Here is a 14,586-nt window from a genome sequence, read left to right on the forward strand (position 1 = left end):
TTAGGATCATAATGTGTACAGAATAATCAAACTTTTGTGGAATTATTAGCTGCCAGTTAAAAAAAAAACAATGAAAGGAATATAATTGTGTCTAAGAATTTATATTTAGTACTGGTGCTCCTCAGCAAAAGACAAAGACATGCTACTGAAAATGTTTAGATCCACGTGCTGACAGAGTATAATGGATCATCTGGGAATAGTGACGCTATTTTCTTGAGAACTGATTGATCAGTGATTGGTGGTGATTTTATACTTGTTGACAGCGTACTCTGGAGCAGGACTACTCAAGAACAGAAAATAAATGCAATCATCAACAAAAAAAGAAGATCAAAATGCAAGTGACCAACAATAAATCTGTATTGCTACATGAGAGGAAACACTTGTGTCATTTTAGGAATCCTTTACAACAATCTGAAAGGAAAGTAAAATGTTGATTGCAAAGCATCTACTGTTAATGTTATTTGTAATGGCTTTTGGCATGAAAATAACACCTCAGTCCAAGGATAAGCACTTCAATATTTTCTGTAATATACTCACATATCTATATTATTGCTAATATATATTGTAATATATCTATATCACTAAAGCACTTCTGGATGGATGCAAACTGCATTTCGTTGCCCTGTACCTGTGCATGTGCAATGACAATAAAGTTGAATTCTATTCTATTCTATTCTATTCAACCACCGACCATGTGTAAAGACCAAAAGTTTAGAATTCCTGGTAGACATTAAACAGATAAGTCCAGTCAAGGCAGTTTTATTTATACAGAACATTTAAAACAACAGTAGGTGACCCACTGTGCTTTCCAGGCAAATGTTTCTGGTCTCCAAAAACCCAAATTAAAAAAAAACACGCAAAAGTCACATAAGCAAACATCACGAAAAAACTTTCCTGGAACGGCCTGTCTAAAAAAACCTCAGTTTTCAACAGTAGAAACAATAACTGGAGTTCCTGCAATAACTCTCATCTAATCCCAAACCAGCATTACAGTCCACGGAGGCTGGAATTCCATTAATGCATTTGACAGGTCTGAATCATTCCAGGGCCCCTGTCTCATGTAAATGTCAACGAATAAGCTCGGAGGCATCAATCTCAGTCAAGAAAGCCGTTGACTTTCAAACACTCAAAACACTTTAGAGTATAATGACAGGAAAATAAATATGAAATACAGACGGATTGCTTGTTTTCAACAGGCAAGCAAATCCTCAAAAGGGCTCTTGTCATTTAGAAACTCCTACCCACAGTAAAACAAACCACAATCCATTTTTTTCCTTCATATTTTATATGCAGCACGTGTAGCAAATCACTGGTTATAAAAAAAACATTTTAAAGCAGAGGTAATTGGAAAAATAGGGCTAGTGTCCTCCTGAGTTGAGGACAATTCCTTGAGAAATTGCTTCGAGGATAACGGCAACATGTAATCTCAGATGTGATTAAAGTGTCTCAACTATTCAATGACTTGCCACTTTTAGGCAGAGGACAAGAATTAAGGAAGTACCCACTGCTGACACTGTTTCAAAACTGACAAAAAGTCATTTATAGCTCCCAAAGTAAATATAACAGGGTGAAGAAAATATTAATGTTTCACATTGCAGTACTTTCACCAAACACTGATGTCCTTGTCGATCACAACTGATCAATTGAGGAGCGAGATTTATTTTAAAGGTTAAATGAATGCACGTCAGGGCTGCAACCAATGATTATTTTCAGTGTCACTTCATTTAACCTTTCTCAAATTAGCCAACTAATCATAGGATCTATAACTTTACATAAACTGCATTTTTGTTGTTGTCAAAAAATCAAAGATATTTACAAGCAGCAAATCCTCGTGCTTGAGAAGCATGAAACCAGAAAATGGGACTTCAGAGATTAATTAAAATAGTTGCCAATTAAACAAATAATCAATTTCTCAAATGCTTCTTTCTGCTTCATTGCTCTTCGGTTAAACTGGAGGCACAGAGTTTGAGAGATGTCAGTATTTGCCACACAGGGACTAGTGCATCTAATGACACAAGATTCTGGGATTTCAGAGCTTTGCTCATACTCCAAATAAAAGTCTGAACTTTTTTTGGCATTTCTTTTAAAATGTGTCAACATCTGGGAAGAACTCAGTTTGTGCTCTGTCACTGTTATTTATTAGACTGAGATGTTGTCAGTTGTTTGCAAGTAATAGCAAGGTAGGGGACGTGTGCTTCAGAGTGCTTAAAGTGCCAATTTTGAAGATTTCTTGTTTAAATAATGTCACTATCTGTCAGCAAATGAGATAACACAATGGTGAACCTATCATACACTGACACAGCACAGTACAGTATTTATCTATTTCCAGTATTGTGATCTGGATGTTAGTGGCTGTTAGTCCTTATAATCCTCTCTCATTATTGTTGTAAAGTTTTCTCTTCCCATGGTTTCCTGTTTTATGAGCCATTTGTGTTTCCCCAGTCTGCATTTTATTGTGTGTGGCTTGATTCTTGGTCCCTTGCTTCTTGATTCATTTTACTTCTTGCTTAATTTTCAAAGATTAGTCCCTGTTTGGTCTTTCTGTTTTCTTTTACCTCCTTCCATATTTCACCCTTTATTGTTGTTTAGATTTCACCTTTTTTCAGGATTGTTGCTGTGTGTATTTAGTCTCAAGATATTTGGTTTTTGTACCATCTTTTGAATTTATTTTATACTTTTGGACCGTGGACTCCATCTGATTTGTTTCTTGTTCATTATGAGGTTGAAAACAAAAGTTTTTTAATTTTAGTAACTGTCGCTCCATTTCATGTGGTGTCTGAAAACAGGTTTTCACTTGATCATTAACTCAAACCATGACACTGGCAACTGGTAAATATTTTCCTCTTTTAAAAGACAAAAATTTGGAGGTTGGAGGTTGGAGGTTTGGGGTTGGCGTTGAAACAAATCGCACCAGAGGCCCATACTTGTGTCATACACATCACAGCAGTTGCATAAATTTTACTACATCATAAGTTAAAAAAATGTGTTGCTTTACTAAGTATAGGCATTGACTTTCTTAAGTTTAAACATTATAAATATCTGGTTGAAATTTTAAAAAAATGTCATGATTTGGGTTGAAATGCAACCTTTGCCACATATTTTAAAGCTTTTCTTGGTTGCCATGGTGATATCTCCCTGCTTTCTCTGCATAAAACAGTGCTTTTGACGAATACACTTCCTTTTGAGATGCACTGAAAACATCTGTCTTCATGAAGAAAAAAAAAAGATTTCTGTTTTGGTGACTTTTCCACATTCGGTTATAAGGTTGCACTGGAAAAAACACAACAGTGTCATCGTTAGCATTATTCCACAACAGGTCATTTTGAAATATCACAGGGAGTAATGGGAAAAAAGAAGGAGCAGCCACTGCAAGTGGTTAAATGAAGAGCAGCAGGTGACAGGCTGTACACCTCTTAACTTCCCAGACGGTTACCAGCTTTGATTTTGATCTTTCTACACTGCACAGAGTGCCAGTCTGTGAACAGCAAGGCACAATGAAAGACACGCTGGCTCACAGAATGAGCAAAAAAAAGGCCAATTATTCTGACATCTTCCACAAAATGACATGGCTGTCTCCAGAATTCTGTCACCTGTAGTATTAAACTACATTTACCTTGACTATCTTTAATTCTAGGCACTGCCAAGTTGACAACGACTGGTATTGTCAAATAAATAGGTAAGCTAACATTACACAGCATATCTGTGTAGGCCCTCAGTCAGCATTAAACACCTTTTAAAGTTGATGGCAAAGACGTTAGAAGAATGCAAAATGTTTCCGTCTTTTAGCTTTACTTTGTTTTCTATTAACCCCTGAGTGCAAAAGCAGATAATTCCACAAGAACATGTGGAAGCAACATTTCTGCCTGTGATTGATTATTGTGATCCACCTTATACTCCTCCTCGGTTTTATGGAGTGTTGATTCAGTGCATCACATTCTGAATGTTCTTGAGGTCCTTGTAGCAGCTGCCGATATTCACAATTGGATACACTCGCTGTTACGGTTTACTGCAGATAAGCCTTGAAAAATTTGAATCAGTTGGTGAAAGTAAGTTGGCGGTCAGAAAGTCTCAGCACTGGCGGAGCACTGCAGAGCCATTCGTATTAAACAATAACCCTGTCAGAACCCTGCAGATATAATATGAACATATGGTGCTTTGGAGCAATAAAAGTTTGTCTTGTTGTACCTTTCTGATCGAAGTGGACCTAGTAATGAATGAGTAAAGACTTAAAGAGCCCTTGGCAGAGTGTTTATTATGCATTTCAAGAACGCAGTGAAGCAACTGAGAGAGAGACCAGAGACTTGTTTTTCTCTCTGTCTGGCAGAGTTTCTAAACATGATTTTATTTTTGCCTTTACTAGTGTGTATAAAATCTTTATCCCTGATTTGATGCCAATAAGTCAATAATTGGGTGTTCTTTTTGAGCCTGGACAAAAGGTTGACATGCATTTCATTGTGGAGAAGCTATCATGTCTTGTGGTGATAATGTAAATGCATGAGGTGTTTATGATGAAATCAGCACTTAATTAACAGAATATATACATCCCCCAACCACTTTATTATTTATGCCTAGCTAGCACCATGGCTACACATCCATACTCTGAGTTCTCACATTACACCACATCCTACAGGTGCTCCATTGGATTGAATCCTACAGGTGCTCCATTGGATTGAATCCTACAGGTGCTCCATTGGATTGAGATCTGGAGGCTATGGGGTCAATTTGAGATGATTTGACCTTCGTCACATAAAATGTTACCCTGCTGAAAGCAGCCATCAGAAGATGGGTTATATTGTGGTCATAAATGGATGGACATGGTGAGCAACAATACTCTGTGGTGTTTAAACGATCCTTACTTAAATGTGCCACAGAAATATCCCCCATTACACCGCCTCTAGTTTGAATAGAGGTGGTGTAATGGGGGATAAACAGTTTTTGAAATACTCGAGCTCTTTTTAGCACCAACAACCAATTCACGTTCAAAGCCACTTAGCCACCTTTCTTCCCCATTCTGATGTTTGATTTAAACTTTAGCAGTCCTGACCATGTCTGCAAGCCTAAATGTGCTGAGTTGGTGCTGCTCTGATTGGCTGATTAGATCTTTCCATAGACAAGCGGTTAAACAGGTGTGATTGGTAAATGTGTATTGTTCCAAATCACTTAATCTCATGAAAATTAACACATTGCAGACACATATTATATTGTTATAATATAATATCTCTGCCTCAAACAAAACGTATCAGTTCATTTCAGTTTCAGTTGTAAAACTACTTTCAGAAACTAGTTCTACAAAGATCTCATTGAGTTCTGTGTCCTTTTACAAAGAAACCTATATTTTGAAAAAAGCCAATTTTGAAGTGCAAGTTGGCTTCCTCAAAGATTACTCTGGGACTTTTATTCTGCTGAATGTAAGACAGGCAGTATTTGAGAGGACCATATAGATTTGCACAGTCCGACTTTCAGGAGCAGAAAACTAAGCATGACCGAGAGGAGCCAACCGCAGTGGTCCTGTCACACAAAGGATAGCTCAGACAGCTTGAAAGCACCACTACTGACATATGGTGTAAAACCATTCACCAGAGAGCCTCTAAAGAATAAAGTCCTTCCATTATGATGAGTGGTACTTGTGTTGATGTGTTTTTCATGGTGAGTCTGCAGGGAGAGTGCATCTTGGCCTCTTTATAGAAACAAACAAAACTATTAGATTTCTCCCAGTGTCACTTAAGAGTTTCATTTCCAGTAGTTGACTATAAACCAATCAAAATTCACTGATGATAACACTTTGTGTTGAAGAAGTAAAGTTTACTTTTAAATTATTAAAAGGAGAAGGAGAAGGTTTCAAAGGCATGTTTTCAATATCTCTAATTATTATTTCAGTCATTTAAAGCAGACCATATAGTAATTATATTGCAGGCTGTTTGAGCACATGTAAAGTGGGTAATGGAAGAAAACAGGAAAAGAGAAGAACATCCTAAAATTAAATACACATTACATTGCCTTCATTCTGTTCTGAGGAAAACTCTGATTTGGTTTGACACAGTAAGTAAGCAGCTCAGATATGAACTATAGCTTGTCATTTCTTGCCAATAACAAGCTATAGAAACATCCATTATTATTGTAGCCTGATCTATTGAGAAATACAGATAAACAGCCAGTGTTGGGACTAACGCGTTATTAAGTAACGCGTTACAGTAACTACGTTATTATTGTGGTAACGAGCACGGTAACTAGTTATTATGCCGAAACCAGGAACGCGTTACTCGTTACTGGGATTTAGATAGGCTCGTTATTCGTTACTTTGTGTGGTGGCTATCGCGGAGCTTCCACAGATTCAATAACATTAGCAAGTGTTGGAAGCCAGCAGGTGGATGAAGGAAAAGGGAGGCAAGAGGAGAGACCCGAAGCGGCCGCTGGTCCAAGAGTGTCAGGTGAACTGAACTTCGGGTAGTTATAACCTGCAGTCCATCTGGGTCAGATATGAACCAAGTTTAGTATATATCAACTTCCGCCCCCCGTGTGCGGCAGCCTGTTACAGCAGCTCTGCTCATTCTGAGTTTCTTTCTTTCTTATCTTTTTTCTCGTAATTTTTTTTATAACTAACGTATTAGTAATTAGACTCTGCAACCATGTTCTACCGTTTTGTGCTAGTCCTGGTCGTTTTTCTCAGTTTATTTCTACTTTTTTCACCCGTGTCTGGGGACCCAGAGCAGAGATCCTTTGTTTACAGTAAGGATCAGCTGTTAGCGCTGAGTCCTGCAGCGGTACTGCCGGCGGACAGACCCGATATTCCCAGCGAGCTGAGGAGGAAAAGACGGGGGTGTCGTGCTGGGAAGGAGCGCCGTCGCCCGAGAAGGAGACGTTATCGACCATCTCTTCCTTCTGTAATTATTGGAAACGTAAGATCTTTGCCCAATAAGATGGATGAGCTCATGTCGCTAACCTGGTCACAGAGGGAGTACCGGCAATGTAGCATCATGATGCTAACGGAGTCGTGGCTAACATCGCTAACTCCGGACACAAGCGTGACACTACCGGGATTCCAGCTGCTGCGAGCGGACAGGACCAGAGACAGCGGTAAGAGGAAAGGAGGGGGACTGGCAGTTTTTGTGAACGACAGATGGTGTAACCCTGGGCACATCACTGTAAAAGAGCAACTCTGCAGCAGAGACATTGAGCTGTTAGCCGTTAGCATGCGTCCGTACTACCTGCCCCGGGAGTTCTCGCATGTTATCGCGATAACAGCGTATGTCCCCCCCCCCTCGGCCAACGCGGATGCAGCCTGTGACTCTCTCCACTCTGTGGTCAGCAGACTGCAAACACAATCACCGAGAGCCCTTCTCATAATATCAGGGGACTTCAATCATGCCTCACTGGACTCCACACTGCCCACCTTCACCCAGTATGTGACCTGCCCAACCAGAGTCAATAAAACACTGGACTTACTGTATGCCAATGCAGAAGAGACATACAGTTCATCACCTCTCCCTCCCCTGGGCAGATCTGATCACAACCTGGTGCACCTTGTCCCTGTGTATGAGCCCTTAGTGCGCAGGGAGCCACCAGCCACCCGCACAGTACAGAGATGGTCAGAGGAGAGCGAGGAGGCTCTTAAGGATTGTTTTGAGTCGACTGTGTGGGAGGTGATTTGTGATGACCACGGTGAGGACATCGACAGCCTTACTACATGCATTACTGACTATATAAACTTCTGTGTGGATAACACTGTACCTACCAGGACTGTACGGTGTTTCTACAAAAACAAACCTTGGATTACCCCAGAAATTAAAACCATCCTCAAGCAGAAGAGGAGGGCCTTCAAATCCAGAGACAAAGAGGAGTTGAAAAGGGTGCAGAGAGAGCTGAGGGGACTGATAAGGAATGGGAAGGACAGCTACAGGCAGAACATGGAGTACCAGCTTCAACAAAACAACGTTGGTGAAGTCTGGAGAGGCCTCAGAACCATCTCGGGCCACAAACAGCAGAACTCTGCCTGGGAGGGATGTGAGATGGGCAAATGAACTGAATCATTTCTTCAACAGATTTGACTCAGCCATGAGGCAGTCTGCAACATCGGCTGCAGACTCACCCACCCCCACTGCTGCTGTTCCACCTCAGACACTTCACACCTCCTCTATTCACCCTGCTCACTCCCCCCCACCCCCAACAACAGCATCCAATACACACTCAACACAAGGCTCCAGCCTGTCTCTCTCAACCACCCAGGTTAGGAGGGAACTGAGGAGGATTAATGGCAAGAAGGCAGCGGGTCCAGATGGCATCAGCTCGAGGGTCGTCAGGTCCTGCGCGGACCAACTGTGTGGGGTGATGGAGCACCTCTTCAACCTGAGCCTGAGGTTGGGAAGAGTCCCACAGCTCTGGAAAACCTCCTGTGTTGTACCAGTGCCAAAGACTTCACGCCCCAAGGACCTCAACAGCTACAGGCCGGTGGCTCTGACATCCCACCTGATGAAGACCCTGGAGCGGTTGGTCCTGGCTCAGCTTCGGCGCCTAATAAGCTCATCACTGGACCCACTTCAGTTTGCCTACCAGCCTGGCATTGGAGCGGATGATGCCGTCATTCACCTCCTACATCGTTCCCTCGCTCACCTGGAGACCGCTGGAAGCACTGTGAGAATCATGTTCTTTGATTTCTCCAGTGCCTTCAACACCATTCTTCCCTCGGTTCTAAAGGACAAGCTGGTGAACTCTGGAGTGGACCATCACCTCACTACCTGGATCCTGGACCACCTCACCGACCGACCACAGTATGTGAGGACTCAGGGCTGTGTGTCGGACAGGGTCGTCTGCAGTACGGGGGCCCCACAGGGAACGGTTCTGGCTCCGTTCCTCTTCACCATCTACACTGCAGACTTCTCCCACAATTCCACCCAGTGCTTCCTGCAGAAGTTCTCTGATGACTCTGCAATAGTCGGCCTCATCACTGATGGGGACGACAAGGAGTACAGAGGTCTGACCCAAGACTTTGTGGACTGGTGCCAGCTGAACTACCTCCAGATCAACGCCAGTAAAACCAAGGAACTGGTGGTAGACTTCCGCAGGCACAAGCATTCTCCACTGCAACCACTGAACATCCAAGGTATGGACACTGAGGCTGTGGACAGCTACAGGTACCTTGGTGTTCATCTGAACAATAGACTGGACTGGACTCATAACTCAGACGCCCTCTACAGGAAAGGGCAGAGCAGGTTGTACCTGCTGCGGAGACTCAGGTCGTTTGGAGTGGAGGGCCCACTCCTGAAGAAATTCTATGACTCTGTTGTGGCTTCTGCTATCTTTTATGGCGTGGTCTGCTGGGGCGGCAGCATCTCTGCTGGGGACAGGAAGAGACTGAACAGGGTGATCCGAAGGGCCAGCTCTGTTCTAGGATGCCCTCTGGACCCAGTGGAGGTGGTGAGTGACAGGAGAACGGCGGCTAAGCTGTCATCCCTGATGGACAACATCTCCCACCCCATGCAGCAGACTGTGACAGCACTGAGCAGCTCCTTCAGTGGGAGACTGCGGCACCCACGGTGTGGGACGGAGAGATTTCGCAGGTCTTTCCTCCCCACTGCTGTCAGACTCCATAATAAAGACTTTAACTGATCAAGCACACACATCCATACATATGCAATAATACTAAGTGCAATAATCCTTTCTGTCATCGTTGTATTTTTACTCAGTTGTATATAGTATTTGTATTTGTATTCTATTTTTATCTTATTGTATATTTATTTTATTTTATTCTACTGTATATAGTATTTTATTTTATTCTATTCTGTACAGTTGTGTACTGTATTTATTCTTATTGTATTCTAATTTTTGCCTCATAACTTTTGCACTGTCCACTTCCTGCTGTGACAAAACAAATTTCCCACGTGTGGGACTAATAAAGGTTATCTTATCTTAAGTTTAGGTGGAGTTTATTTTCGTTGTGTTGACTTTTTCGTACTGCGTACTAGCTAGCATGACGGGGTTTCTATACAGCTGGGTGGTGCTATGTTACTGATGTTGAACTTTATTTTGTTCATAAGGTTAATTATTAGAGTTGCCAACCGTCCCGTAAAAAACGGAATCGTCTCGTATTCAGAGAAAATATTACGCGTTTCGTATTGAGGTGAAAAGGAACAGTTTGTCCCGGACTTCAGCTACAATGACAAAGACACAAAGCTGGAGTTACTCTGTGTGTTTGCTGCACAGCTGCCTCTTCTTCTCTCATCCTCTCACCCTCCCTCTCCTGTTTCTACTTCAATCATGAAACTGATCAATGATCAGCTGATCGGCTTTTCTCTCTTGTTTATTTATTGTCCACTTTGCGCCAGAAAGAGGAAACCAGCAGATGTCGCGGTAAACAACAGCAGTACTTTTAAGCTTGATCAGCTGTTGTTAGAATTTATTTAATATTAATTTCTAGTATCAGCTGATGTTGGCTGGAGCCACAGCTGTAAACCTGCTGGTCATGATATCGGTTTGGATATGTGGTGAGAGGGAAACATGAAGATGAAACCAGGAGATGTCCTTACTGAATCATCAGAGCTGAACAGGTGATGGAGAAACAGGTTTACCTTTTAGGTGACATGAATGAGTTGAAGGGAAGTTATGAACTGTTTCTGAGAGATAAATAACACCAGGATCCTTTTCTAAATAGCTGACAGCTGGTAACTCTGCAGGGGCGGGTCTAGCAAAGTGTTGCCAGGGGTCCATGTAGGGCATTTAAAGGGAAAGGGGGGCACAAGGAAATACTTTCTTATTCTCATTTAAAATGTCTCACTTTTAAAAAAATAATTATCTGAGTCTTACAACAAACAATTGATAGATTGATGCATATATACCATCAGAACAGTGTACATCACTGTCACAACAGCGTTTATTTTCATTCAAAGGCTTTATGATTTTTCCTATAATGGTGGGCCAGTCTCTAGTCAAAATGCCCGGGGCGATTTTTTTGTCCCAGTCCAGCCCTGTATGCAGCTCATCTTCAGTCTGGTGTTACCTACATCTTCCTATTCAGAAGGCAGAATTTCCGAGTTCTGAGTACAATCGAAAGCACCACGACTGCAGTTTTTGTGTTGGATGTAAAAAGCAGGCTAGGATAAAATCAGGCGTGGGATTTCTCTCATGGAAATGTGCACATTATTTTTTCCTTTCTATTGGTAGGTGGCACAGTGCACTTGTGGCAAGTAAGCAAGCTAGAAGACTGGCAATCTTGCTGGGTATCCAGTTACGGAAGCAACACATTAACAAGAGAATTCTGAGTAAAACCAAAGTTACTTTCCCTAGTAACTAGTTACTCTGAAAGTAACGAGTAACTTGAAGTAACTGAGTTACTTTTGATAGAAGTAACTAGTAATGTAACTAAGTTACTAATTTAAAGTAACTTACAACACTGTAAACAGCATACTCAAATAAACCTCCCATTCTTAATCCACATGGTTTATTTTGATGTTAGCTCCACCGTGTGCAGCTATAACAATTGAAACTCTTCTGGGAAGGCTTTCCACAAGGTTAGAATTGTTAGCAGTAATTGTTTATGGCAATTTTTTGAAAATTCTGGAAGAAGTACATTTGTGAGGTTTGTGAAGTCCAAGTTCCTGAAAGACAACCCCACACAATAATTAACACAATGCAGTCAGACCCGTATCATTCTCCTGGCATCTAACAAATCCATTGCCAAATGGAGAAGTGTGATGTCTCAATCCAGAAAACATGTCTCCACTGCTCTCTATAGTCCAGTGGCACTCTGGTGTGCAACCTGGCGGAGCTGGATTGACTAAAATAATAATGTCCCAGAAGGTTTTCTAGTGGATTAGGTCAGGTTGGTGTGGTAGGTAGGCAATGTTATCAATTCCTTCATCCAGGAACTGCCTACATACTCTGAGCACATGAGGCTGGGCATTGTCATGCACCAGAAGGAACTAAAGACCCACTGCACCAGTATACAATCTGCAAATTGGTCCAATGATTTCATCTTGATACAAAATGACAGTCAGAGTGCCATTGCCCAGCCTCCATGGATATGCCTCCCCAGACCATCACTGACTCACTATCAAACCGGTCATGCTGAACAATCCATGCTCATTAGACTTTCCTGGGAGGCACAGCAAAAGTGTCTGAAACAAATTAACAAACACCTCTGACACTTAACTGATCAGATCTATATCCCTAAAGTTTAAATGAGTTGATGCTATACTCTGATCAAAAAGTGTTATTTTCTTAGCCGTGTATATACTTTATGTAAAAATAATATAACTGCGTGGGGAAAAAAACAAACTGTAACATCAGGTCAAGTTTGATTATCAAAATTATTGGAGCTTTGGTGGATTATAAAGATTGTGGTGGGGAATTTTATTTTGCTCTCTCTTTAAAGTCTTAGAGTATCCAGAGTGAAATTGTTTGCTTAGCTGTACCATAAGGTTTTGAGCAAAGGTTTTAAAGCAGTCTGAAGTCCTTAGTGGCAGTAATAAACTCTGATTACCTTGTTTCACCACTGTGCTGGTATAACTCAATGAGTTGAACAGGTGACATAGATGGAAGATATTTACTCCCTGTCTTCTGCCTGCTCTCTGTTGCAGCTTATGTGCCGTCTCTTTGCTAAAAAGCTGTACATATGATGTATGTCTTTCCAGCTTTAACACATTACTAACTCAATAGAGTGCAGTCAGGTCTACTACATTACATGTACTATATGCTCATAAGGTTACTGGAACCCTGCAAGAGGCAATACAGCAGTCACATTCACAACACTATAATCTTATTGGAATGTACATGTATAAATTAAAAGTGAAACTTTCTTAAATATACTTGAGGTGCTGCGAAAGCTATTTTCACTCATGCACTGCAGCCTGAAATTATGTCGACATTACCCAGTGGGGGTGGATGAGAGAATGCAAATGTCCATCTTAGTTAAATGGTGTTTTACTGCCAGCTTCCTAATGCAAAGTCTGTGTGATGTCTGAGCCCAGGTAATAGTGCAATGTATTCACACCTTGTGTGTAGTCATCCTGTGTGCTGCCTGATTCTCTTGAAGTTTGTAGGAGTACATGCATGAAAACAGCTTAAGAGACAAGCTGGCTCACAGTTATTTACAATCATAAAGAGTGAAAGTAATGGTCAAAGAGACTAGTGGGCAAATAAATTTGCAGATGCTGTATATATATATATATATATATATATATATATATATATATATATATATATATATATATATATATATATATATATATATATCACAGTGACTGCATTTCTCAGTGACTTTTTTATATGTTAGACATATAAAAATGGCTAAAATACAGTCTCAGTGAATATAAATACCATAATAAAAAAACTAACTCATCCTATATGATGTCCCTTTTTGCCATAATATACTTATTAAGGGTTTACGTGACATAGTTGTACTTCCTGTCATCCTTACTTTACTGGGCTTTAGAAATTATATTGTAACAAATGGGAAATATAGCACTTTTATGTTATTCTAATGTAATTTAGTTTAAGCAGCTACAAAGTAAATAACTGTTTACAGCACAGAGATTCAAGCTTGACTAAAGACTCCTTATAAAGATAAAGACTCTCTTTGTAGCATCCCAGTGAGGCCACATTTTACCTGAGGAATTCATCCCTGGATCATTTACAAATATCCAGAATACCGCTGTGATTCTTCTCATCGGGTACCCTAAAAGATCCTGTATGAAAACAATGCTGTCTTCACTGCACCGTTTCCCCATAAAGTTTAGGGTTTAATTTAAAATTTGGCGGTTACTTTCAGAGCCTTCCATGGTCAGATCAGTGAGCTACTACTAAAATCGTACGTAACATCTGGATGTATGAGGTCTGCTGATTGATGCTTAAAGATCCTGGTTAAAGGCAAAATGACAATGTGCTTTTGAGGATGTGACCCCAAGTCCTGGAACTCACTTCCACTGAACATAAAATCTGTGGACACTATTGATACCTTTAAGAACTTAAGCTCCACCTGTTCAGGGTTACCTTTATTTAGTTTATACCATCTTAATTGTTGTGTTTTTTCTGTATTGTAAAGCACTTTGTGACTTCTGCTTTGAAAAGCACTTTGAAAAAAACTTCATTCAATTCAATCTGGATCTGTTTTGCTAAAAGAAACACCAGAGTGATGAATGCAAGTTTATTTGATTGTCTTCTACCTGAACAACAATTAAAATGGAAGAGCAGAATGAAAAAAGAAACACTAAAATTAAATAAGCCTTTTAAAAATACCTGACACTTTGTCAGGAGTTATAGCAATCCATTTTGCAATAAAAGGCCTTGTCTACTCAAGAAAAACAAGAGTGTAAACCCTAATCACGCTGAATGCAGGGCACTTTTATGGCTCACTCTGTTGAGAAGGTAACCTGTACTATTGTAATAACATGTCAACTTTCATAAACAGTATTATAGAGTGAACTTTTCAGATAACTTCAGGTCTTTACAGCGTTGACTTGGGGTCTGAATTCTGGTGTTTTAACATACTCACCACTGATCCACTTCGCATCAGGATCATGTATTTGGAATTTTTTTTCAAAAAGGTCATCCAATGTCAGTGGTGTACCAAATAGTTTACCACCATCATCTAAGAAG

At 40.7% G+C, this 14,586-nt stretch overlaps 1 protein-coding gene across 1 annotated transcript in view; it reads right to left on the reverse strand.

Moving 5' to 3' along the window:
* LOC146651454 (inactive dipeptidyl peptidase 10-like) overlaps positions 1–14,586 on the reverse strand; it is a 155,919-nt gene that overhangs the window by 61,467 nt on the left and 79,866 nt on the right. The window contains exon 3 of the mRNA XM_085384551.1: positions 14,483–14,578. Coding sequence (XP_085240677.1) covers positions 14,483–14,578 — 96 coding nt within the window. The remainder of the gene's footprint in view (positions 1–14,482; positions 14,579–14,586) is intronic.

The sequence above is a fragment of the Rhamphochromis longiceps genome, linkage group LG16 (assembly GCF_057381845.1).
Source record: "Rhamphochromis longiceps isolate RC_006_pf linkage group LG16, R_longiceps_female_GT1.1, whole genome shotgun sequence".
NCBI lineage: Eukaryota > Metazoa > Chordata > Actinopteri > Cichliformes > Cichlidae > Rhamphochromis > Rhamphochromis longiceps.